Source organism: Lissotriton helveticus, chromosome 6 (genome assembly GCF_964261635.1).
Source record: "Lissotriton helveticus chromosome 6, aLisHel1.1, whole genome shotgun sequence".
NCBI classification, from domain to species: domain Eukaryota; kingdom Metazoa; phylum Chordata; class Amphibia; order Caudata; family Salamandridae; genus Lissotriton; species Lissotriton helveticus.
In genome coordinates this window covers 833940718-833968664 of record NC_136067.1, presented here as the reverse complement: position 1 = coordinate 833968664, position 27947 = coordinate 833940718, and the positions used below count along the sequence as shown (strand labels likewise).

Genomic DNA, 27947 nt, shown 5'->3' with positions numbered 1-27947 from the left:
ACGTTGGTATCACTCAACATATATGGTCCAGTACGCCCTGATCCACAATTTTGGAAAGACATCAAAGTCCTGATTTCGTCCATAGATTGTCCTGACTTTGTCATAGCAGGTGATTTTAACCAGTGGTTAGACCCCTTTTCAGACAGATTATCCTCTAGTAAATTTCAACCTGATAAATCTCATAAGAGTTTTCAATCTGCTATTGCCTCTCGTCCTTTATATGATTCTTGGAAAATGTGTGTATCCGGATTTGCTAGAATATACTTTTTTTCCAATGTACATCATACACGCTCGAGAATTGATTACATTATGATTAGTAAGTCTCTTTTGCCCTCCATTCAAAAATCTGTCATTGGTTCTACCATTGACCATGCTCCTGTGTATACTACCCTAGATCTTTCCCTTATTTCTTCAAAATTTAGTCGTTGGAAATGTAATTCCTTTCTTTTGTCTGATGCCAGTTTTATGAAAGAGAGTGTGGAGTTTTTTACTGAGTTTTTCTCCTTTAATAACCCCTCTGACACCTCTATTTCCAACAATTGGGATGCCTTTAAGGCTGCTTTCCGTGCATTCACTATATCCTAGGTTTCCAAAAAGAAGAAACTTAATAGACAAAAGTACGAAGATCAGCTTCAGGTGATTAAGCGCCTTGAGCATTCCTATTTTTCCTCCAAATCCTCCTCCGCCCTTCAGGAATTAATTTCTGCCAAAACAGACCTTAACAAAATTATCACCAATGAAGCTTGTAACACCCTTCTTAAAATCAAATCTAAATTCCATGGTGGCCAAAATAAAGCAGGGAAAATGTTGGCGAATTATTTAAAAATCAAATCCGAATGTAAAACTGTTGGCCCCAACTTTAATGATTCCACAAATCAATTGGTTAAGTCTGATGAGGACATTGCTGAAGTATTTCATAATTACTACCAAGCATTATATACTGATGACACCCACCCCTCTGAAGCGCACTTAACGTCATTTTTTGAAGGCCTTCCTCCCCCTCCTTCTCTTCCGGTGGACTTTGCTCACTTGGAACGGGAAATCACTCTTCAGGAAGTTACTACTGCCATTAATTCTCTCAAAAAGTCTAAGGCCCCTGGTCCAGATGGTTTACCTGTTGAATTTTACTCTTCTTTTCACTCCTTTTTTACACCGAAACTCCTTCAATTATTTAATTCATTTATTTTAGATGCCAAGGCTTCTGGGTCTTTTTTGGACGCTCTAATTGTCATTATTCCCAAACCAGATAAAGATCACTCACAGTGTAAAAATTATCGCCCCATATCTTTAATTAATTACGACTGTAAAATTTGTGCTAAAATCCTCGCTTCTCGTCTTGATTCTATTATTCCCTGTTTAATTAATACTGACCAGGTGGGGTTTGTGAAAGGTAGACTTGCTTCTGACAATGCCCGTCTGTTTTCCAATGTCATTTCATGCAGTAAGAACATTAAAGTCCCGTTGGCGGCTCTGTCCTTAGATGCTGAAAAAGCTTTTGACCGTATAAATTGGCAATTCATGTTTCATACCCTCAAATGGTTTGGTTTTGGTCCCTCCTTCATATCCTTGGTTAAACTCCTCTACTCTTCTCCCCGTGCTAGTATTTTTGTCAACAACCAATTTTCTAGGTTTTTTTCATTGTCTAGGGGCACGAGACAAGGTTGTCCCCTTTCCCCCTTATTATTTATTCTCTGTCTTGAGCCTTTCTTAGAACGCATTCACTCTAATCCTAATATTACTGGCCTTAAACTCTCTTCTACTGAAACTAAACTCTCTGCTTATGCAGATGATGTCCTGATATACATGTCCGATCCTGAATCTTCCCTCCCACACTTTTTGAATGAGGTGCGTTTGTATTCCTCTATATCAGGATACAAACTAAATTTATCTAAACAGAAGTTCTGCCCCTCAATTCGATCTGTTTCCAGTATATGTTTAACAATACGGATTTTACATGGTGTCCTTCCAAAATCAAATACCTGGGTATATGGTTCTCTTCATCCCTAACGAACACCCTTAAATTAACTTTTGACTCACTTATTAAGAAAATTCAATCCCTTCTTCAAATTTGGTCCCCCTTATTCCTTTCTTGGTGGGGTAGACTAGATACCATCAAAATGATGATTACTCCACATGTTCTTTATACTGTTTCCATGCTCCCTTTTAAAATTCCCAAATCCTATTTTTCACGTATTAATACTATTTGTACTAAATTTTTGTGGAACAACAAACACCTTCGAATTGCATTGCACAAGTTAATTCGACCTAAACCTGATGGTGGCGTTCGATTTCCTGATTTTAAAACATACCACTCTGCCTTTTTGATTAAACAGTCCTTTTCCTTGGCTTATGACTTCACAGATAACCCTGTACCTAAATGGGTTCTCCTGGAACGCTCCCTTTTGAAAGACTTCTCATTCCAACATACTGTTTTCATGTCAAATTGTTCTTTTCTATTCAAATATCCCATTTTGAAGTACTCCCAATTATTATTACATACTATTTTCTCTTCTACTTTATCTACTCTTCAATGTTTTTTATCCTCTATTGTGTGGTACAACAAATTCCTTAGATATAAAGGCAAATCATTTTACTTTAAACACTGGAAGGAGAAGGATATTTGCTTTGTACATCAGTTTTTGATGGTTCATCTCTCCTTTCCTATTCAGTAATGCAGAATTTATTCTATTTCCCTTTATCGTTTCTTACTGAATATACCATTATAACGTCTGCCATTCAGTCACATTTGTCTTCCCTCTCCCTAACTGATGTTTTTCCTTCTTTCATCCCTACCACTCCTTTATATTCCTTATTTTCTACTCAACAACCAAAAGCTGCTCTTGTTTATTCAATTTTGTTATCTAATGTTTCAGAACGTTCTAAATCAAATGTAGAGACTGCTTGGGAGACTGATCTTGTTGTCTCCCTGCCTGTTGTATTGTGGGATCGTATATGGTCCAAACTTTTTAAAGTATCTATTGCTGCACGTATTACTCAATCTTTATTCTTTATTTATCATAGAGTTGTTCTTACCCCGGTTAGTATCCATAAGTTTTCCCAAACTTCCTCATCCTTATGTTGGTCATGCTCCAAGGAAACTGGGACTCCTAAACATCAATTATACGAATGTTCATATGTTTTATCATTTTGGAATGAAGTATGGAATATCTGCATGCCAATGTTTTCTTGCTCCGCCCCATTATCCTTATTGAATGTTTTTTTAGGTTCTTTATCTGACGATATCACTATTGTATCTTCTTTTGCTAAGTTATTGGACCTGTTTATTGCTCTTGCATTTAAAGTTATTTTATTGTGTTAGAAAGATATTTCTAAGCTCTCTATGCATATCTGGTGGAATTTTATTTGTGATGAACACAGAATTTCTATCGCATCTTCCACCTCTGTCCCCCTGAAAATTAAATCTGATCTACTTTGGCTTCCTTTCACCACTTATCTTTCTTCCAAATCTCCCACTTCGTTTCTTGCTACTAGTCCCACGTAGTATATTTCTATCTTCTCTTTCTTTTATTCTTTTCCTTCTTTCTTTCCTTTTCTCTTTTCCTTTTCTTTTCCCTTAACTTTACCTATCCTCTTTCTCTTTTTCCCTCTTACTTATGCATTTCTTTATGATTACGCATGTCATGTAATACTTATGCTTATGTACTTTTTCCCAATATTTACGACATGTCTTTTGTATTATCTTTCAAATGATAAATAAAAATTTCCTAAACAAAAATAAATAAATAAATGAATATCAATAATTTTAGTAAAATCAAAAGGTCTTGTGTTATGCCAGTCTGGAGAATGCCTTCCACATGACATATTCGCCAGAATATTAATTTAAGGGAGTACAGAATTCATGATTTTAGTTTTTCATAATAGTTAACTCCTGGCTGCTACTATATATGCTTTCAGATTTGCTTCTTTTACCTTTAATGCTTTTCAAATATGAAAAAACAGACATTACCAGTTTTACTAGGAACCAGGTTCTGTTCTCCGTGAGAGAAATATATTTTCTTAATGTATTAATTGGAATTAAACAATTGCCTTCTCTCCTCATTGGCACCTGCATGCTGCTACTCTTTTCCATCTTACTTTGTATGTCTTGTACACAAAATGAAAGAATGCTATACCTTGGACCAGATTCATTCAACTCATCCTAGCAGCAGAGAGAAGGGCAGATTCAAACATTTTGCACACAAACCGGTTCACAAAGGAATCTGCACATGCACACAATTCACCACGATTTTGCAAGTTGCAATGCGCGGCCCCAGTGGAAAATCTGAGAATAGGGGGAGGGGACAGGGTTTTTGCAAGCTCAGATACCACTGGATCCTTCAATCCCTCTGGGATGCATTGAGGTTTGCCCCTGTTGGACCTACAGTTCTTTTATGGAAGGTCTGACACATGGGGAAAGTGCAGGTCTTACATGACAAACAATTGTCCCAGCCTGAAAAGCATGCCACACGTATTACCTTTCTATCCATAACTTGACCCCCATAGAACTGAATGACGCCCCCGAGAGCGACAAGAGGCTGCAGAGGGGGTGGGGCGGTTTATGGAGGAGTGTGCATGTGTGTGACAAACCTGTGAACATCAGAAGGCGCATTGCTCAATCTACGTGGCATTTTAGAGCACGGGGCATGCACGGTGGTGGACTATGTAAGAAAGGCCAGCCTAATTGGAGAACCCAGCACCTGCATTTGCATCCAGTACCACTTCATGGCTCATAAAATGTAAACATCCGCCCTGGTGCAGGATACATAAGTATGTTGAAGGCACCAACTGCATCTTACTGCAGCTGTGGTCCCTGTTATCACAGGTAAGCGCATCACTGATGTAATACCCCGGGTGATGTTATGTGATGCCATGATTGGCGCATCAAGGATCACCTGTTACAGCTTCTGAGGATTTGCATTCAGACCCTTTTCTCCCTCTGCTAAACTCTTCTTTATGAAATCTACCATGACACCGTTGTCTCCCTACAGCACAAACTTTCTGATCACAAAGTCCACAGACCTTTTCTGCTATCGGTAATACAGCCCACGTTCATTTGTATCTTTTTTAACTTGTTCCTTTTATTGGCAAATGGTGTTTCTTTTTAATTGTTTCCAGATTATTTCATATTATAGGCACCTTTCATACAATTTGCGGACTCTGCTGAAAAACAGTAAAATCTTCTTACAAATGTAAAAGTTTAATGTTGGACCTGCCATCCTTTACTATAGGATTTGGCATTCAAAACAAAAACAAACAATTCGTTTTGTGGAGTTTTCCTGATCTTTTTTGTCACGGAAAAATAACTGAAGTGGGGCCCTGGAGAAAGGGATCCTCTCACAGCAAAACTAAACAAGCATTTGCAATGCAATAGGTCTCGTATTTCGAGAGTTTAAGCTATTGGCATTGTAAATGACGATGCCTTTTATTTATCTGTTTTGATAATTAACACATAAATAAAAATCATTGTAATTTACAATGCCAATAGCACAAAATCTTGTAAATGCAATACCTAAATAACTTCAAAGAAACAGCCGCCATTGTCCCGGCCTGCTTGGAAAGTGAAAGCATGCATAGCGCTTTGAATGTTGCAGGAAAGCATGTTCTGGCTGCAGTAGGAGAAACTCAAAGAAAATAGTGCTTACAGACTAAATAAGACAAACCGTGTAACAACAGAAGTAAAAGGGCTAGTCCTCATGGGAGGTTACAAATGAAAACAAGGCGGTACTAAGGAGGGACTAACAAATCTATTAACGGATCAGAAGCCAGTATTTAAGAAGGACAATAGCACGAGCCAATGACAAATATGGGCGGAGAGTAGGCGAAGCTTCAAGTCCATACTCTGATACAACATGCCTCGCAGAGCAGCGCATGTGCTGCCCAGGCTCAACCTAAAAATTACATATTGAAACGGTGTTTGTATTACACAGACATTTCAGTGCAGGTAGTTAGTTACAAGAGCAGAGTCCAGATCCCCCTCTCGCTGGTCAGTGTTCAGTGTGCACATCATTCATTCATACTTACAGCTCTGAAGATTTCAACTGCTGCTCCACATTTCCCGATTTATAATCGATGACATGATCTGCTCCAAGGTCCGTCACTAAGGCACTGGCATCTTGAGAACACACAGCAGTCACATGCGCCCCCCATGCTTTTGTCAACTACAAAGAGAGCCCAAAAGAAGGGGATCACAATAATATACAGAAGGACAGGGAAAGATCAAGGGAAAGGAAACAAGCAAGTAAGACAGGGACACAGCAGAAAATTGATAAAAAATGAACGAGTGCTTGTAGCCTGTCAAACCACATCCAGCAACATATGTGATGTTTTACTCTTCCACATGGTAGAATCAGCGTTTCTATTCAGGCCTAGGATAGGATATATCACACTCTTTTTCTGACCAGATGGATGGAACATCATAAAATTGTTCCTAACCAAAACATTTCTACAATACCTTTGGGGGTTAGGAATCTACTACCTAGCCTTTCTTCGTGGCTGTAAAACTGTTCTTTGGCCTTCAGAAACTCGTTATCCTAAAATGTTTCACAGGTAGGTGCTTCTGATGACTCCAATAGAAAGATTTGTACAAAACATACATACTTTCTGCAATTGTATCATGCGTATGATATGAAATTCCAATTTGCTGAACAGCAATGTAGTGAAACGCAATGGAAGAAACCGCACTCCTATTCCACTTATAGGAATGGAATATGATGAAGAAGTGCTAAAAGGCAGAGGGGAATGAGGATGAATATGACAGATTGGCTCATTGAAAGGAAGAGCATGAAAAAGGAGTAAGAATGAATGACTAAAGAGGGATGATGAAAGAGGTTTCGGAAGTCTCTTTCCTACTCAAGCATGCTGCAGAAAAAAAGAGTAAAAACAGGAAAGGGAGAAGAATGAGGGCAATTCTGAGGGAGGACCAAGAGATCCAATAAGCAAATGTCATGAGGTCTCAGGGAAACCAGGCACATCGCAGAAAAGGAGGGCATCTGGATCTAGGGAAGTGGACGTGAACACACTGACGGTAGGCACCACTGGGAGACAAAAAATCTTCTTCAAAGACACATTCAGTGGAGGTACAAGGAAGCATGACATGGGGAGAAACCTCAAACAAGGATTTGCAATGCAATCGGTCTCGCCTTTGGGACGGTATATGTATTTAGCTAGGCAGCACATTAGCCTGGGTGCTGAAACATCTACTGTTCTTTAACATGGAAGGAAAGTAAGCACCAAACTGCGGGACACACCAGGTATGGGAACACATGGAGATAAATATTGCCTTTCCGCTGGAAATGGTATAGTCCAAAGCTCTGTTTTTTAATATAAAATCAGGGCTTTCGGTGGTCTTATCACTGAAAATACAAGATTTGAAAAAAATATTATTGTCACACGGGTGTTCGTGGAAGACAATTTCAATGGAATGGAATCTAGAGACTGCTAAAGTGATTCTGCTATTTTACTGACCTCTGCTGGTCGTTTTCTATCAAGAAAGTTAAATAAAGGCATTGCCAGAAAAATTAAAAAAAGAAAGTCCCTCAGCAGAAAGCAATTCTGGTATTTTACTGACCTCCACTGGTCGTTTTCTATCAACACAGTTAAATAGAGGCAGTTGAAACAGAAAAAAAGTCCCTAAGTAGAAGCAGACAAGTCATAGGGATGATCTCCAGAACCCACAAAGTACATACACATATAAGTATATACTACAGTATATACAAGAGGTCTCAAATGCTCAAACTAAAAAGGGGAAACAGGTCGGGACGCGGAGGCAGAGATAGCCAACAATTGGCATGCCCAACTAAGTGCTAAAAACTCTTATGGATGGGAAACTTGCAGGGAACTTTGACAGGAGGGAGAACAGCACACATGGCGCATCAATTATAGAAGGAAACCTCACACAGTGACATAGTAGAGAACCTGCAACACATAAGAACCACAGAAGCCAGAACATCCCAGCAGATAAGAAACATGCAGGGCTCAGGGACTTGCAATGCTTCCTTCTTCAGGAGAGTCAGAGAATCCCTAAAAAAGGTGAAAGGAGGCCACCTGAGTGACTAAGGACAGGCACTGCAGGAGGGTAGAGAAAACTTTAAAAAGTGTAAACTAGGAGGGTAATGCAGAGGGAGACTTGGCACTCTAGAAGGCAGAACAAATTAACAAAGGGAGAACCAAGAGACTGTACTGCGTCAGCGTCCAAAAGGTGCAGGCACCAGTACAGTCTAAGAAACACCAATGGATGCAAAAAGGGTGGCTTCAAAGGAGCCTGCATGGGGTAGCAATCTTCAAGGATCGACAGCTGTGAATGCGGAGCATAGGAGCAAAAAGGGTCATAGAGGGGAGGGCCATAGAGCAATTTGGGATCCTTTATCGGCCGCAGCCATGTTACCCCCAGCAGCAAATCCCCATGCAGCCTAGGAGGAAGCAATACAAAGTAGAGAATTTAATCTGGCACCAGGAGATGGCCTGTAACATTCTGGAACCAACTGAACCCAGAAACCCCTCATGAAGTAAATACATGCTGGGACATGGAGGAACAGGGCAGGAGAGGGAGCCTGAAAAGAGGCCAGAAAACCCTCACAAAGGAAAACAAAGGGACGCAGGATGAGGCACATAATCCCTCATGAAAGGAAGGAGTAGGGTACCCAAAAGGTTCAAGCACCACAAGTGGGCCAGAAAAACCTCAACGCAAGGAAACAATTAAGCTATAAGGACTGACAGGGGGTCTTACATGCTGAGGCCCTGAACAGAATGCTGGTCATGGGGCCAGGGAGCACATGAGCTAACAAAATATAGACTTTTCCGACTTGAATTTAGGAGAACAAGTAGAATAAGTCATAGTTAGTGATGTAAATTTCAGATGGCGTCCTACAGTAATGTGCAGATAACTTCCTACAGTAGTGTGCAGCTATAATGGGTGAAGCTATTCACAGAGGTACTTAAAAGTATGCAATATTTTTGCGTTCTTTATAAGCAGATGACTTTTGTTCCTGCAAGCACTGTTTTTTGATTTCTCGTTTTTGACTTTAAATAGTTGGCCACCGGTATGGTATTACAATTTGTTGTTAAGCCCCTACTGTTGAATTACAATTTTAAATTGAATATTTCAGTTAAAGCAGAGTCATATTGTCTCATTTAATGTATTATCATAATTTTGATTGATTTTTTTGCCATGCTTTTGGGGCCTCCCTTGGTTCTAATTGAGAATCTGATTATTTTTGTTATCTCTGCAGGTGATCTCTGAGGAGTTTGATGATGCGTTAGAAATCAGTTCTGTTGTTTTTAAGGAAGAATTTGTTTTTGATAAACGTGATTTTGATTCTATGTTTCTGTTCAGGTAGAAGTGACCAATTTGGATTCCATCTACTGACTTTCAGTTTAGCATGTTCAGCATTTAGGTTTTGGCTAACTTAGCTGTAGCACTCAAGAGCTGTGGCTAACATTTTGAACAAAAGACATTATATGTAATGGCCATTCCATTTGGCCCTGAGGGAAGGCTTTAAAGAGTCAATGATTCCTTAACGAGTGCAGATAGTGCTCTCATCTAGCCACAATGGTATATAAAAGTCTAAGTCCATAAACCTCAAGTGAACATACAATTAAACGTTGACATTATTTCATGGTGAAAAATATATTTACTAAATTCCCGAAAATAATCAAATTCCCTGCCTTTTTAAAGCAGCGGTCTCGCGTGCGTCAACATCTTTCCAAAAATTCACTACATTCTGGAAACAAAAAAATGGAAGGGCAATCCAGTCTTTATCCATGTGCCCTGATACTAGAATTTCTAGTCGGTAAGTTTTCTTTATCCTCGTTGAAGTCTTTTACCACCTAAAACTTCCAAGAAAGGAATTTCAAGCCTGGTTGTTTCCAGTGTAAACTAATTGATGTAAACATAAAATAACAAGGACTTTATTTAGATTTCGATTTATATGTAGTTTGTTATCTGTTTAACACCGTAGCCATATTATAACACAAATATAAAATAATATCTTGCTTTCACTCACTGCCTGCTGCCACTCTCTTGGGGCCATGAGAGTCTGTATAAACCAAGCAGAATTTAAACTAGTTGACTGCAGGTTGCACACAGGCCTATTCAGTAGCTTAGTTAACCACCAAGCAATCTTACGAGTCACAATGTTTGGTATGGGACTGGAAGTTTGTCGACAAATCGTGCTAAAATAATTTGTTGATAAAACAAAAAGTAAATGACAGGATTCCTTTGCCATGGTTTGATATGTAAACAGTCACCTCCATTACAATAAAACCCGTCTCTTGTTACTGGTGCTCAAGGTATTATATTTGAACTTATCTTTGATCTTTCCATTTCTGCAACGTCACTAAGAAAAATGACTTCCGTAATCTTATAGGACACTGAATGAAGGGGAATTTCTTGGTTTTATAGCCCAAAACTTTAGTCGGATAAACTAATATCTTCAATTTGTGATTAAAACATCTTAGCTGTATTACTCCATTCCACTTCACCTTGTAGAGTCAGCTATCTAAAGCATTTCTGCCTTTTTGTTTTAGCATCTTTTTAGAAGACTCTAATCATTAATGAAGCTCAATCTGACAAACATAAACTTGTATACATCCACCAAAAGGGAGTGAGAGGATGAAAAAACCCAAGCACAGCCTCCCTAACAAAATGTATATCACACCAAAGGTGCTAGGGTCAAAGGAGGAGTGAACACGTTTTCTTCCAAATAATTTGCAGGTGGCCAAAAAGATATGGAAAGACCTCATCCACTTGTTGTTGTGGCACGCTTCATCATTGGTGACTTAATCACACCGAGGTAGGTGAATACCATCTTGGCGCCCTCAACCACTGAGTGTGTGAGTTCAGATAAAATCAACTGGATAATAGCTGGAATGCAGAAATTTTGTAAAAACATCTTAGGGTGTTGAATTTGGCCCTCTCCCAGCAGGGTCATCCCCAAACGTTTTGTTGAATTTGGCCCTCTCCCAGCAGGGTCATCCCCAAACGTTTTGTCTTTGCGCCCCTCCTTTTATCTGAATTTCATTTATGATGGCATTAGGACTCTAAGCACTTTACCACTGCTAACCAGGGATAAAGGACTTGTGCTCTCTCCTTTAATCATGTTACAATTGACTTACACCCAATTGGCACATTTAATGTACTTGTAAGTTTCTAGTAAAGTGGTACTACATGTACACAGGGCCTCTAAATTAAATGCTACTCGTGGACCTGCAGCTGTTATAGTGCCATCCACTTAAGTAGCCCTTTAAAACATGAATCAGGTCTACCACTGCAGCCTGTCTGAAGTTTTAAACTGCCAATTCAACTTAGCAAAATCAACGTTTGCAAGCCTAAACCTTCCTTCTTAATATATATGTCACCCCTAAGATATGCCCTAAATAGCAATAGGGGGTTGTATTTAAAAAGCTGGACATGTACTTTTAAGTTTTATATGTCCTGGTAATGGAAAAACTCTCAAATTAGTTTTCCTATAGAAGAGGCCCTCTTCCATAGGATTAAATTGGGTTACCTTACTTACAATTAATAAGTGCTAACATTTGATTGGGAATAGGTAGAAATATGTTTGGTCTCAAAAGAATATTAATTAAACATCCTCTTTAATGGCAAAGTCTGATATTTAAGTTATAATTCTGAAAACTCCACTTCCATATGTAGACTAAAAAACAGCACAGGGCATCATATGGCAAAAGCTGCTGCCATGTCCACTGAATTTCAGAGACATGTTTTGGACATAAATTTGCAGTGTGAAATGTCTATTATTGTCTGGGGCAGTCATGTAGCCAGTGAACCCAAAAATCATTTTGAATATTTTTTTTTCACAACAAATTCTATTGTCAACAGCCATAACAACCCTGATGCAACCGGGTTTTTCAATAGCTCAATATACATAGTAGCGATATTGATGTCGACTTTTACAGTCTCAATAAAACACAGTTCAGAATCTAATAATGTAAAAAATATTACCCCAATAATACACAGCAGTGCCATACACCTACTATGAATCTAATAAATACGATTCTCAGCCTCCCAGATCTAATAGCTATATAGTTACAACCATGTTTATCCCACATCATCTGTCTTTTTTGTCAGTTTTTAACTTGTTGATGCAGCTGGAATGGGCTCTAAATACAGACCTGATATTCCGCCCACCTCTTCCAAATCTTGGGGTGTTTCTTGGGGCACCCCCTCCCCTTAAACACTGGTAACTCCAGCCCCATGCAAAAATCAAGTGCCCTCTTCCATAACCCAACTAGTGGTGGGGATGGGTCTTTCTATACCCTTGCTATATTGCGCTTCGCAAGTGTAAGGCCATGGAGTAGTAGATAGCACTTGTATATATTGTCCACGATACCGTCTGTGATGTGGAGCATGGCTAATCATGGTGAATATGGGATATCCCACCCCAATACTTCTAACAGACACGTGATTACTCCCCGCCACAACTTCGAGAGTGCTGTACATTGCCACACAGTGTGTATGAGAGTCCCATCTGTGGTTTTACAGCGCAAGCAGAGAGGAAAGTCAACTAGTCCTGCTTGCCAGAGCCTATATCTAGTGAAATAAACCCTATGAAGGTACTTGAATTGTATGAGTCGTAAATGTGCCGCAATGGCCGCGCGTGGATTCCAGTGCCTCAGGCCAGTAATTATCATCATCTAAGGGCACTAGGTCTTTCTGCCAGACATCTCATGACTTGCCAAGTGTAGTGGGACTGTTAGTATATCGGTATATCTTGGTGATCTTGTGATCTTGTTCCCCCATAAATACTTTAGCCTCAATAGGATTGCATATGGGTATAGGTTCTTGGTGTGTAAGGTATAGGGAGAAAGCATGGCGGAATTGGAGGTATTTATAAAACTGAGAGCGGGGCATATCATATTCTTTTTGGAGTTCCTGGAAAGACTTTAGAGTCCGTCCATGAAGAACATCTCCCACCGAAGATATTTATTTATTTATTTAGTGTGTCTTATATAGCGCGCGGCTACCCCAACGGGGTGTCCCGGCGCTTCTGAGAGTGTAACAATCTTACTCCTTTTGGGGATCAGCAAAAAAGGAGGGTCTTAAGTGCCTTACCAAAGGAGGGCTCTTCAGGAATCAACCTGATGGCAAGAGGAAGTTTATTCCAGAGAGTGGCGGCACAGACCTGGAAGGTTTTCCCTCCAGAGCGAGTTTTCTTAAATCTGGGAGAGATGAGAAAGTTTTTCGAGTCAGAGCGGAGAGATCTAACATTTTTGTATGGGCGCAGACAAGAAGTCAGGTAGGCAGAACCTTGTCCTTTCAAAGCCCTATGAGTCAGGATGAGGGCTTTGAATTCAACTCTCTTCTGGATTGGTAGCCAGTGAAGAGAGCGCCGGTGAGAGGAGATACACTCTCTTAGGGAAATGCCACATACTAAACGGACCGCTGAATTTTGAACTGTCTGTAGTCGGTGGCATAGACCTACAGACAGCCCGGTGTACAGACCGTTGGCATAATCCAAGTGGGAGGTGATCAGTGCTTGGACTATGGCTCTCCTGGTGTTATTGGGGAGGAAATTGATGAATTTTTTTACCATCCTAATTTTGGAGAAGCAAGCCGATGCTACTGTCTGTACTTGGTAATGTAAAGAGAGGTTGGGGTCCATCTAATACCCAGGGTTTTTACGAATTGTTTAGGCAAAGGGGGGGAACTCAGATCATGTGGCCACCAAAGGTGGGGGTCCAAGGGAGATGGCTGATGGAAAAAGAGGACCTCAGTTTTTCCTGCGTTAAGACGGAGGCAGTTATTATCCATCCAAAGTGATATTTTACGCAGGCAGTCTTTTAAAGGGTCAAAAGCCGACTGGGAGAGTTTATCATATGCGAACAAAAGTTGGATATCGTCCGCATCCGAAGTGGCTTTGATTCCGGCCTGGGCGATCATCTCGGCAAGCGGGGAAAAATAAACATTAAAAAGAAGAGGGCTCAGGGAGGAGCCCTGCGGGACTCCCCACCTGAGCGGACGACTGGTGGACGTGAACGGGGGGGTGAAGACCGCCTGAGTCCTATTGGACAGAAAGGAAGATAACCACCTCAAGGCCTGGCCTTGAATACCCTTAGAGTGGAGGCGATCCAACAGGACAGAGTGGGAGACGGTGTCGAATGCTGCCGACAAGTCGAGCAGCACCAACACCGCCTTTGAACCTCCATCGAGTTTCCAGCGAACAGCATCGGCCATCTCAATCAGGGCTGATTCCGTACTATGGCCATGTCTAAATCCATGTTGTGTGTCATGGAAAGACCCGTTGGATTCAAGAAAATGAGCAAGTTATTTTTGTGATAGTTTTTCCAGAACCTTGGCTGGAGCCGGCAACAGAGATATAGGTCTATAATTAGCCGGCTCATTAGGGTCAGTGTTAGCTTTTTTCAAGATGGGGACTAGTCGTGCATGTTTCCAAGAATCTGGAAAGATGCCTGTCTGGAGTGAATCGTTCCAAATGCTAATCAGAATGGGGTTGAGGAGAGAGGCCAAGGCTTTATATTGTTTTGCCGGCCATGGATCGGTAGGCGAACCCGATCTGCATTTAGATAATTCTGCCAGCGAGAGATCAAGGGGGATTTCTTCAAAGTTGGTGAAGATTTTAGAAGGTACTGAATCGGGGGGAATGATAGAAGTAACCTTATTGGAGGGGTCAGGGTGATTTTTATTAGGGAACGAGTCATAAATGGAGATGATTTTGTCCTAAAAAAAGTCAGATAAATGATTACAAAGTGATTGAGAAACAGGGGACTGGCGTTTGAGGGGCAAAGGATCGGTGAATGATCTTACCGTCTGAAAGATCTCCCTGGCAGAACCATGGGCTTTGCTAATTTTATCCTCAAGATATATTTTTTTGTGATCTATGATCTTTTTCCTGTACTTTTTGAGAGCCAATTTATATTCTGCTTTACTGGCGGGAGAGTATGAGAGTCTCCAACGCCTTTCCAAAAGTTTACAGGCCGATTTGTATTTACGTAGTTCTTCTGAGAACCATGGTGCAGAGGGGGCCGAACGGAAGGTTTTGATTGGCTTGGTGGGGGCGATTGCATCAATGGCCTCTCAGCCCCAAAAGCCAGACAGCACTGATAAATAAGGTAGAAGACCATTATGCCAGAGGGGAGCTTCCCTCATCAATCTGCCCACCACCCATTTCGATGCAGCAATTGTTTCCAGATCGCAAATACCGTCGCAGTTGTCGGTTGCAATATTTTGAGCGTCGGGCCTGTGTATAGGATCGTGTGTAGTGACATATTGCCCATCAACCAGCGCTCAACCGCATATGTGGGATCGCGTCTGTCTCCGTACTACCAGTTGTTCAGGATAAGGAGGTGCGAGTCCGCATGACATGCCTGGACGTCGGGAGTTGCATGACCCCACAAAATGTAGATTGGAAACACGTTCTCAGGGCCACCCCGAGCCGAGCTACCACCCCAGAAAAAGTGACTAACGATTGCATTTAGTTGTCTGAACCAGATGGGTGACGTTGGGTACAGGTGGTTTTGAAGTTGGCATAAAAGGCGAGGCAGGGAGACCATCTTGCATATGACGGATCTACCAAACAAGGAGAGCGGTAGGTGTGACCAAGAATGTGTCTGCATCTTAATCGGTATCCATAATGGGGCTAGGTTCTTTTCCCCGGATGTGGGATGGGAAGCCGATAAAAACACCCCAAGGTACTTCACCCGTCTGGGACCACCGTCACATCACTTGCCCATTCACCCAGTTGGCATCCACCCCGCAGTGGCCACAAGAAGGATTTACGGGCGTTCATATACAGCCCGGAGGTATCCAAAAATCTGCATTATCCCAAGTAGACTTGGACCCGACCTATTAGGGTGTGTAAGGAAAAACATGACATCATCCGCCTACAGCGCTATGTGATCTGAGACTTCTCTGGACCATTCAAAACCACAGATCTGTGCGGCTATCCTCACCCAGGCTGCGAGTGGTTCCATAGACAGAGCAAAGAAGTACGGAGAAAGGGGGCACCCCTGGCGAGTACCTCCCACAATGGAAAAGGTCTACAAGTTTGAATCTGCCACAAGGACGGAGGTGGTGATGTTAGTATACAGTAGATAAATATAGGTAAGAAGGCAGGGACCACAATTCAGTCAACTCAAAAGTGCGAAGAGGTAGGTCCAGCTAGGGGAATCAAAGGCTTTGTCGATGTCAGCCAGGAGAAGCACCGCCGGTCCTTCAAGGCGATTTACTGTCACAATGGTGAATAGTGTGGCGTGTAGCATGGCCTGGCATAAAGCCAGCTTGGTTGGGGTGGACTAAATGTGTAATATATGGTACAATGTGGTTGGCGATAATCTTGGCAAGAAGTTTGGCCTCTACATTAAGAAGCGATATGAGGCGTGGAGTTCAGGGGGTGCGATCGGGCTTTAAAAAGACTACTATCTCTGCATGACACCAATCTCGTGGAAGGCATCTGTTATCTACAGCAGCATTGAGTGCAGCTAAATATGGGGTCGTCAGTAGGGACTGGTACTTTTGTGGAACTCACATGGGAAGCCATTCGGTCCTGGTGCCTTGCCCGAGCGCATCTCAGATAATGCCCTCTGGAGCTCCTCAGCCGTTAATGGAGCATACAGTTCCACTCTCACCGAGTCAGCCAGGGCCCGTGGAGGCAAATCATCTATGAATTTATAAATATTAGACGGCGGGAGAGTCTCCCCGGGAGCATATAGGTCTGCAAAGTATTTAGCAAAGCTTGCCGAAACAGTGGCGCTGTTTACGCTGTGCTCTGCGGAATGCAATGTCTACCCCCAGAAGAGTTGGTTTCATGGGCTCCCACAAAGTTTCGGGGGACTCTATTGTCCCTGTATTATAAGAGAAATAGTCTGAGATGGCTGTATGCATAAGTAGTCTGTATTGCTCATCTTGCAAGTGCCATGGCAATAGCCACCATCGGAAGGGGGAGCGTCTTGAGTCTTTTCGCAGTTTCAGCAGTACGGGGGATAATCGGAGAGGCCCCTAGGTATAATTTCTGCCATCTCAAGTCTATGGATGTAGGTTACAGGTACAAAGACGTAGTCTATGCAGGCGAATGGCTCATGGACACTAGAGAAATATGTGAATTCTTGGTCGGTTGGGTGAAGTCTCCTCCAGGTGTCCACCAACCATGCCCTGCATTAATGACTGCATTCTAGCCTCCTGCATGTCCGCCGAACCTCCCTGCGCTGCGCCATCCATCCTTATGTTGGCACGCAACATCATTCCAATCTCCCCCAACTATTGCCAGACCCAGGGGAATCTCTGCCCACAACATCATGAGGCATTCTATCAGGTTCCATTCTAATGGTGGGGAGGGCACATATACTACCCAGAGAGAGTGGCTCACCATATAGTGTCCGACCATGTCTTACTGTGTATGTAAGGGACTCAGCGGTGGATCAAAATCGCCATACCCGAGAGCCTCTAGTAAATCCGGAATGAAAAATCTGGGCGTAGCCAAATTGTGTCAAACACGGTGTCTTATTGCCCAGCAAATGGGTTTCTTGTAGAAGTAGGTCATCAGCTTCGTACCGTTTAGCATGGCGCAGTACATCCCCCAGTTCAATCTGATCTAAAAGGCCACGGACATTCCGGCTAACAATGTGGAGTCGCCTATCTTGAGCCTCGGTCATATCTGGTGGCATGTTTGGCGGTGATGTATAGCAGTAGGAGATGATGTATGGATGGCGTGATTCAATGGGATGCTGCATGCGTAATACGAAAAGATGGCACTGAAAACAAACAGTAACTTTCCCTTAACCCACCTCCTGTCCCTCCCACTTGAATACCTCATGAACATTGAAGCACTTGTCACGGCACGGTGAGCGTCCCAACCCCAACGGTGGCCAGAAACTACTCCCTGCCAATGGATCCCCAAAGAACATACAAGTGTCTTCAGAATCAGGGGAATGCACCAATAAAAGTAGCCCAAGTAATGTTGCTGTTGGCCTTGCTATGAACAATGCATAGTCCAGCGGATGTTAATTAGAATACTAAGTTTTCCAGTGGGTCCTCTGTCGAACGCATACGGGACTTGCTACCCGTCTTTGAACGTCTCTTGGAGCGCGACCTATGACGCTGCTTGTCGCCGGCTTTGGAAGTCTTGTGGCTAGGGCCTCCAGATGATGAGTCCGAATCTATCCTAGGTGGAGTATGCAGCTTGATTTGAACAATTTCATCTGTTCAGTTGAACACCTCCTCTGGCATTTCAAAGAAGTGTGTCCGCAATTGGTAGGAAACCCTCAGACGGGCCAGGAATAGCAGGGAGTACTAGATTTGTTAGTTCTGCAAGCAAGCTTTGGCTTCCACAAATGATTGCCGGCATTGTTGAACTAGCCTAGTGTAGCCTGGAAAGATCATTATAGGATGAGAAGTATAGTTAAGGGCCTCTTTAAGACTGGCTTGTTGTAGGATAACGTCTCTGTCTTTGTAATTTAAGAATCTAGCGATAATTGGGCTGGGACGAGCACCAGGCGGCGGCCTCTGCAGCAGGGCCCGATTCACGTGCTCAATTATGAAACAGGGGGACATTGCACCAGAGGGAAGCCAGTCTGTCAGCCATTTGACAAGGAATTCCTCCTTGTTGCCGCCCTCGCAACCCTCAGGGAATCCCACGAAGCGGAGGTTATTCCAGCGTGTCTGCCCCTCCGCATCTTCCACTCGTGTTGCCAAACTCTTCGTGAGTGTCTCTTGGGTGGATAATCTCTTTTGAAGGGTGGTCACTGTATCTTCCACCGTTGAGATTCTGGTCTCTGATTCGGTTATTCATTGCACTGCATTGCGGAGATCCTGTCGAAGTAGCATGATATCTGAGCCAACCGCTCCGATTTTGGCCTCTAAAATGTCCCTGGTTTGCGTTTTAGCTGCTAATATAGCAGCATTTTCGGGCATGGATGTCATTGGGTCTCCTGAGTTGGGGACCTGGGTTGCAGCGCCAATGTATTTTTCTATGGTGCTTTGCTTTGCCGTAGCGCTGGGCAAGTTATCCTTAGTCATGGTGTGTATGCTGGTAGGAGGGCCAACCCCCAACCACAGTTCAATGCAGCCAGGCCGCAATGGCGCCAGGGGATCAAACCGGAGCAGAACAATGGCGCGGCGGTAGGCAGTATTTGAGATGAAGCTCAACCATGCCCAGGCCAGCTCAATTGACCTCACCGGCCGGTATCCCCGATCTCCTTTAGTATGTATCTCCACATACCTCCACTTTTCGGATCAGCAGCTGACAGGCCCTGGACACGGGGAGCTGAAAACCCCAGTCTCTGTCGGTTTGGGAGCACCCATGCACCACTCCCAGTAAACTGAATGATATGTAATCCGGGCACACGTTATTTAGTTGGTAGGCGAACTTCTGTTGTGGACATTTAGTGCCGGTCATCCCCCGGCACAGTCAAAGGGGGGCATGTCAATGTAGTAGTTGGCACCCTGTTGCGCCACTACAGCCGGGAGTGTTCCGGGTCAAGCGCTCCTCAGGTGTCTGTCTCTGCTCCCAAGGCCATACAACTGGAGCAATATATTACAGGGACATCGAGTATTTTCAAATGTGTAGCTCCCCCCAAAAGACAGCTCCCAAATCGGCCAGGTGTCGGGCCATGAGGGTCGGGGCCACTCTCCCGCACTGGTGGTGTCCCCAACAAGAAAGGGGCAAAGGGGAGGTGGGGTGCTCACCGGTACCCCAGCTGCCCCGATCCCGCAATGACCATCAGCCCATACCTGCACCCCTGGTCCTGCACGCCAGGGGTCTCACCACTAGTAGGCCCTCACCAGGAAGGCCACGGCCAGCAACCCGCCCCTGCCACTTGCACCGACGCAGGCACGTCTCACGGCCCAATATAGCCGCCGATGTTCAGGTGCAGAGCGACGCTCAGAGTAATTGTGCCCATGTCTCAGATCCAGCGTCCGGCTGCCCTGGCTGGACAGCGGGCCTTGCATGCTAGTGATCGCTCTGCAGATGAGCCCCCGGACAAAGGCTCATGATCAGGGTGCCGCCTTCGCCGCCTCCATCAACATGGGCTCAAGGCGATCGCATCACGAACAGATATGGCCACCGGGGTCCGGATGCCTGCTGTATATCACCCCGAGTCCAGTTAACCACGCACAGCATTTATGAGTTGCTCCTCCTCGTCAGCGACACACAGCAGCACTGCCACTCCTCCAGGGTATGTCGTATCTTCTTCGCAGTTGTGCGTCACGTGCTCCGGGGCTCCCTCTCCTCAGAGGCCAGGAATCCCTAGGCCTCGGCAGTGCATCCGTGGTGGGCCGCTTCATGCACCCGAAGGGCGATGTAGAAAGGAATTTGGTGGCAGCAGGGCAAGGGAAGAACCTGAGCAGGGCAGAAGTGCAGATTTAAGGGCCGTTGCGGCACGAAAAACTACAGATATCTGTAGGGCTACAGGAGCTTCTTTATGGTGCGTCCACCATGTTACACTTTGAATATTTTAATGATAAATACCGTTTGGTATTCAACGGGGGACTTGATTTAATTCTGCAATACCATAATTGCCAATAATTTACAAATGCCCATAATTGATTCTCAAAACCCTAGACGTTGCTAAAAACGAATATTTTGTCACATTTGCACATCAAAACAAACTGAAATCCACCACCAATTTTGAAGGGAAAACCACCACCCAATCCCACCCACCTAAAGATAAAAACTGAGCGGCCTCTGATAATACTAAATGTACTTTATATTTCTGACAGAAATGATGAAGAGAGTTGAACACACTATAGAGAGGGAAATCCAGAGTTTGAAGTATACACTGGATCAAAAATGGAACTGTATACAAAAACACAGGTTGTCTTGAGAACGATTTTTGTTCTGGAATATGGCAAATTAAAAATTTACATCTTCTAGAATTGCACCTTTTAAAGTTTTGTGTGCATTTGTAAACCACAGTGTGTTTAGAGACCAGCTACAGTACAGGTAGTAATTAAAGCTTCAAAGCAATACACCCACATCCCTTGCTCTTGTGACACCATCTACTGAGCAGGTAGATTACCTTCTGCTGAGATTGGCAAATGGAGTCAACAGTGAGGATCATTTCAGTAAACTGGATACCTGACAAACACTCACTGGTATAATGGGGTCATATCACAGCGTACATATTCTCCTTCTCTAAATGACATGTGTCTGATAAAATAGTGCTTCATTGGAATACAGTTGTTTCTCCAAATACATTTTTTCTAAGGCTGATTGAAATGATTGAATTCCTGATGAACATCAAAGGGTATTATAAACCGAAAAATAAACATTTATATACCTGAATAGCAGCAGTGCCAACTCCTCCTGAAGCCCCATATATCAGAATACTGCAAAATAAATTCATCAATTAATGAAATAGCAGTAACCTAAAACAGAAACTGCATTTTCTCGCTGAAAAATGTAACACATTTTAAATTCACTGCAATATATAAAGTATATTGATGATCAATAACCACATTCAGTTGGGTTCAATAAAACCCTGATTCAGTGATGGAATTTAAGGATCACAAGATGCACGTAAAATAATTTAATTCATTAAACAAATTGTTAAATTCACCCATAACATAAAGTGCAACTCCCATGCTCAATTGAGGGAGATTTGGAGATGAGAGAGACATTCCATATTTTTAAAAGGGCTCCTAAAGGTTCATTTAAAAAAAAGGTAGCAAGAAAAATGCATCTAATGTTGGCTAGTCCTACTAAAGCCAACAAATGTTTCTGATACCCAACTCTAAGAACGCTCCCAAGTCCAGTGCATAAATATCTGTCATTGCCAGGATGACTAAAGTCACAATGAACCATTGGGGCAGTCACCTTATTTCTTTTCGGGGGGTGGTGGCTTTAGATGGTAAATCCTTTTAAAAAAGACTTTAACAAATATTCTGTTTATTAATTTCTTATCAATCACATCATGCTATTAACCATCTAAGAAACAAACATTCGGACATAGAAATAGAATAGCAATAGCTTATGTAATCATCCTAGTTGAAATAAATAGGGGTCCTTATAATGTGGATTTAATACAATAGAATTGGATAGGACAAGGCCTGATTTAATCAAGAAATCAAACATCTGGGAGCTAATTATCTTGTGAAAATATGCTTTGCTGTGTTATGTTATGTTATGTTATGTTATATGAATTTATAGAGCCCATGGCTGCCCCAGCAACAAGGTGTCCCAGTGCTGTATCTAGCAGACCGGATAGCGAGGAAGCTAGTGACTGTCTGTGGCTATCATAAAAGCCAAGTGATACCAGAGGGAAATAATTTCAGAACATCCCACAAGGAATTTTAGTTACACAAGAATGCCTCTGTGCCATATTAGCAGAGATCTGCAGAAATGTTGAAAGCCTCACCACATCTGCTCGTTAGATTAGACCAGATTATTCTTTGCACCACTGTAATCCAAGCAATTAACTGATGAAACAAGATGCGGGGACTTGGCTTTGACCATGGATTGTGGTCAAAACGAAGTTCTTGGGGTGTCTCTTTTCGGTTACTTACAGTAACATGATATCTCAATGAGATACGCCAATGAAATTGCAAGCTGGTCCTAGCTGGTAGACAAGTACATAACATTTTGCAGTACAGTGGGTGAACGTAGGGGTATACTCTTAAAATGTTTTGTTTAATATGTGGCTTTCTTATCTTACAGGGTCTTTCTCTTTAACTAAAGCAAGAACAACTTTCTAAAATCGTTCTTGTCCTCAGCAAATTACAATCTTATTGGACAGCAATATCAACCAATAGCTGTTTTTCCGGATTTGGATATGGTATTGGAAAAGGTTGTGATTGGTCACTTTCAAGCACACCAGGATAAATATTCTCTTCTCCACCCCATTTAATTTAGATTTTCCCAGCTGATGGGCCAAGTGAGCCTTCTGTGAAAAAAAAGATAATATTTTGGCTTCTAATCAGTGAACCAATAGCTTATTGGTTCTTTTGGACAAGAGGGTACATACCAGTCTGTCAATTTAATTAGGATTGATAAATTTAGGGTGAGCATGATTTTCTGCAAGGAAAAGCACTTCCATAGTGCCCGCAGACACATCTGCAAAACTCTGTGGTGGTGCTCACCGTGTAAAGGTTCAGCACACGGGGAGCAGCAGTGAAGACTATTTCACGTTTTTAATAAATATAAAGAACTTGCAAAAGCAAGCCTCAAACTGATGGTAACGCGTTTCAGTCAAACAGATCTTTATTGAACCAAACTCAAACTAATTTCTGCTCCATTGATATAGACAAATGTTCAATCATAGGCACTGAGAGCAGACATTTAACCCAGGGTATGGTAGGCCTCCATATTTTTTATGTTAAGCAATGTCACTAACATTGAGATTCAAACACAAAGAGAAAATTAAAATGATCAAATACCTGGAAATTAAATTCAATTATATTTGTAACTTGAAAGTAAACTCAATTATCGTAATTGTTGTAGCAAGAGTGTGACATATTCTGCTAGATATGATATGATATTGCTTAGCACTTATGCAACCTCTAATTAATTGGTACACAACATATAATGTTCTTGTAATCTGACAATCATATTACATGCTCCAATTAGCCTGTTGGTTAATAATCATGACTCTGTGGGCGAAAGGAAGAAGGTGATTTCATTTTATTTCAGTGAGTGTAGGAAGTCTGAGATTCTGTGCACTGCCGTTCAAGTTATAAAACACCCATTTGTCATTACAGGTATATTCCATATGAAGTTAAGGATTTAGAAAGACATAATCTCATATGTATTGATTTTTGAGCATTAACTAAGAACTGTATTACATTGGGAAATTGATATCATCCCACTCAAATGTAACCCTACCACACATATTTCAGTATTGTATATAAAGACAATAAAAATAAATCAGGATTGCCATCATTTAAAAACAATTTGCATATGCCACTTTTAGGTTCTGTTTATCGGGATTGAAATCATCAAAATCATAAATGTTTATTTCTTCATTGGGCTTTCATTTTAAATTACTCTGGAAATGAATCCCATTATCTTCATGAGATTTTCTCTAAAGTGTCACATATGGTCAGTCTAATTCCCCCTAAGTGGACACATACCGTAAATCCAATTTGCTTAACAAAGGTTTATCAAAATATGGCACATAATTAAACCTGTAACTTGAAAAGACCTCAAGTATCGAAATATTCTACAAACAATACAGAATTTAAATTCTAATTAAATAAGAAATCAGTCTCTGCACGGTCACCAGAAGGACAAAGAGAATCCTATCCCATGAATGCATCATCAGTACTGCGTAAAAATACGTTTTCCAAAGGAATAATTTTTTTAAGGGCAGGAGACATTAATAATTCAATATTATGCTCAAACATAGTCAGAGTGAGTTAAAAAGAAATGTTTACAGCTGAAACAGAAACCTGGAAATAGGCAACCAATAGGATAAATGAGAGACAATAATTAAATTATCTTCATAAGTGTAAGAAATGCTCCTCCTCAATATTCAAGCCAACCAGCTCTTTAGCATTAGGTTCAAGGATACATTTTGATTCGAGGCATCTCAAGTTGGCTTCTCTGTGTCCCTCTTCGATGTTCCAAGTTGCCATGTCTATTATATATTATCTAGGATCCTCGGTTCTGCAATCAAAGACTTGGTAAAAATGTCTAGATAGAAGATACGTTTCATCCTTATTCTTTCTGTCTCTAAGGTGCTGCAGCACTGGTTTGTGCATAGGGAGGATGGTACCCCCGCCATACAATTTCAGGCATGGACAACACAGTACACAGACTGAATAATCAGTTTTGCAATTGAGGTTTTACCTTATCCTAATGAGTTTACCAGTAAAGGATTTTCAATATGTGATGGTATTAACTCCATGTTTACATGCTTTACTCTTTTTACAGCAATAAAAACCTGTTTTCCATCTTAGCCATGACACCCAAGTATTCTAGTACCATAAGCACAAGTTACTTACCTTTGGTAACGATATATCTGTAAGAAACAGTAGTTGGTATTAGATTCCTTACCTTAGAATACCCCCAGGCGTCAGACTGGATCCGGAAACTTTTGCGTAGGAGTACCCTTGCGCGTCGGTAGGCGTCGTCTGCGGCTCCGCGTCCGTCGTCGTTGGCGCCGGGATGACGTCGCCGGAGTACTTAGATGCCGCCCTCCTGCGCTGACGTCAGTTCTTATACACAGCTTTTCCGTGCCAGAAAACGCAGAGCCATGATAAAAACCAACACTGGTGCCATAAAAACTAGGGCCCTGAAAGGGGACGACCTTAACCCTAGATATCGGTTCTCAGAACGGGGAGGATGGGTGGGGCGGTAAGGAATCTATTACTAACTACTGAACGGAAGCTAGCATCGAGGAACATGGCGGCAGGCTGACGTCTGCCGAGGGAGCTCCAGACCGGGAGGTGGTTTCCCCCGAAGAAAAGGCAGCGACAAAGGCACGAAAACAGTGAGAGCAGAGCGGATGATTTCTAGATTAATGCGAGCGGTACCCTGATGCGTTTATCTCTGTTTTTCCTCATAAAACGGAGAAATAACAACCAAGCGGAGGCGGCGGCGTTTACACCAGTCTAGGAGCACTCCCGGCACTAGGACCCTGGAGGAGCGGAGGGGCGGGGAGAACGAAGGCGAAGACGGAGACGGAGTCAGGAAGTGAAAGCGGCCGGCGGGGAGTGAGTCACCCAACGTGCATCGGCGGTGTGTTATGAGCTCGATCAGGCTTCTTCCAGAATTTAATTCTAGTCCTACGGATGGTGAAGTTAAAGGAATCTGTATCCCTTCCACAGCACATGAGGAGAGGAGGTATCTCAGCAGAATAGTGCGGGGGTCGAGGGACTGGGCTTATGCGTGGGGGCAAGCTAGGCGGCTGTTGGCAAGAGTAAGCCTTAGCTCGCCACTAACCAATAATTTTGTTTATCGTGTTTATCGTGCCTCACTAAAGGAGGGAGAGGAGAAGGGGGTCCAAACATCCAGGCACCAGAGGGGCTCGGTTGGCCTGGAACTGAGCAGTGGAGAGGTATTATGTAAGCTACAGCGTTTACTACAGGATAAGGGCATGGACTTAGGAGTAAGTTCAATACCTGAGAATCTGCTTATACACCCTAGGCAAGATGAGGAGATAGTCGTGCTCCCAGAGAACTTGGTTGGTGAGGAGTATAAGAACAAGACTGCCACTAAAGATAAGGGAAAGATTAAGGTGTCTTCAAACATACCTTTTAATATACCCTCCAATATACCCTCTAACGTATTTTCCCCCCCACCCTCCCTTACATCCAAACCTCTAGTCAGGAATAGGTATCAGTTGAGGTCAAGATTCGCGTTACAGAAGTCAGGAGTTGAGGTTCCCGCCACCGTCTCTACAGGTGTCATCCCAATCTCCCCGATAGGAAGAAGGAGGGGTAGGAGTAATATCGTGGGGGAAGTGGGGGAAGTGATTAAGCAAAAGCAAAAGCAAAAGCAGAAGTTGCTGAAGACCTGCGGGACAGTCCCAAAGCCCACCCCTTCCTTAAAGGCCTATTTTAAAATAATGGAGAAGGTAGTTGACACCCCAATAGGGGGAGGGAGTATCCCCTGTCCCAGCTCTTCAGGATCCCCGGATCCATCTAGCCACCCTACGTCAAAGGACCCACAAAGTGTCAGAAATTTATCAGATCATACTTCTCCTGATATACCAGGCATTTCCTTCGCTGTGACTTTAAAAAATAGCTATACGGCATTGGGACAGTTAGAGGATGCAATAAGTCAAGAGAGTCAGGAGAGAGCAGAGGAAGAGCTAGTGCAAGATGATGAAACCGGAACCAGAATAGAGGGAGGACCTTTAGGTCAGAGGCCGGCACAGGCCGCCCTGGCTAGCCCCCCACCCCCTGCAAGATCGTTGGTGACAGTCCCGGACGCAGGTTTGTCACAGGTGGGAGCCCTCCTCTTAAGTCTTAGAGAGGACTTGCTGACGAAACTTGATCAGAAGTTTGACACATCCGAGGCCAACCAAAAAATCATCCATGATCAGTGCACCAGTTTGGAGCAAAAATTGGTGGATGTCAGTAAGCGCACAGAGGAGCTCGAGGAAGATGTTAGTCTCCTAAAAGGAGCCTCACAAAGACATGAAAGAGATATTGAGACATTAAGAGCGCGAAACAGGGACCTTCAGATGGACGTGGAAAGATTAGAAATCCACTCAAGAAGGAACAATCTGAAGTTTTTGAAAATACCTGAAGGGTTGGAAAATGGGGATGTTAAAGCCTTTATCTGCAAAATCCTCAGAGAGGGCGTCCTAAAAGACAGTCCAGAAATAGATCTCGAGAGAGAGATACAAAGAGCCCACAGAGATCCTTTCAGGCAGCGCTCCGGAAGGTCAGAACCACGAAAGATCTTGGTGAATTTTCTATCCTTTTCGGTCAAAGAATTAATCTTGAGTAAAGCTCTGAAGGAAAAATCCCTACAATTAGGTGCAGCAAACTATATGATCCGTTCTGATGTAGGGAAAATAGCAGCACAAAGACAGTGGGAGTTGGGGAGTCGAATGCCTGAGCTGAGGAGCTTAGGGGCACAGGTGCAGATGAAGTTCCCTGCCTTCTTGAGAGTGGTTTGGAAAAACAAAACTCATAACTTTAATTCAGTGCAAGATGTCGACTCCTTCCTTATTTTGATGCGTGAGAAAACGTCTGAGTAAGATAAATAGGACTCTGAAAAGCCCCGGGGGGTTGAGAGCAAAATTAGTCAGATAATTAGCTTAGAATCTAAGTAACACGTGTATTAAGGTAATTAATGGTGTGTGTGGGGTCTCGGGGTGCCAGTAGTTTTCAAGAGCAAAGAAAGAAATGGTAAAGAAAATTAGGAGGTGGAAAAAAGAAGGGAAAAAAGAGGGAAAACAAAAAAAAAAAAATAATTAAAAAAAACAAAAAAAAAAAGAATTTTTCTTACCAGATAAAGGGTGTTTAATTTGAAAAAGTAGGGAAAGGGGAAGAATAGATTAATCTATCTAGCTTTTGTCGTACA

The 27947-nt window shown here is 42.6% G+C and overlaps 1 protein-coding gene across 1 annotated transcript in view; it reads right to left on the bottom strand.

The window, feature by feature from the left end:
- RTN4IP1 (reticulon 4 interacting protein 1) overlaps positions 1-27947 on the bottom strand; it is a 226823-nt gene that overhangs the window by 132439 nt on the left and 66437 nt on the right. The window contains exons 6-7 of the mRNA XM_078648428.1: positions 21253-21301; positions 6022-6158 (exon numbers count right to left, since the gene is read on the bottom strand). Coding sequence (XP_078504554.1) covers positions 6022-6158; positions 21253-21301 — 186 coding nt within the window. The remainder of the gene's footprint in view (positions 1-6021; positions 6159-21252; positions 21302-27947) is intronic.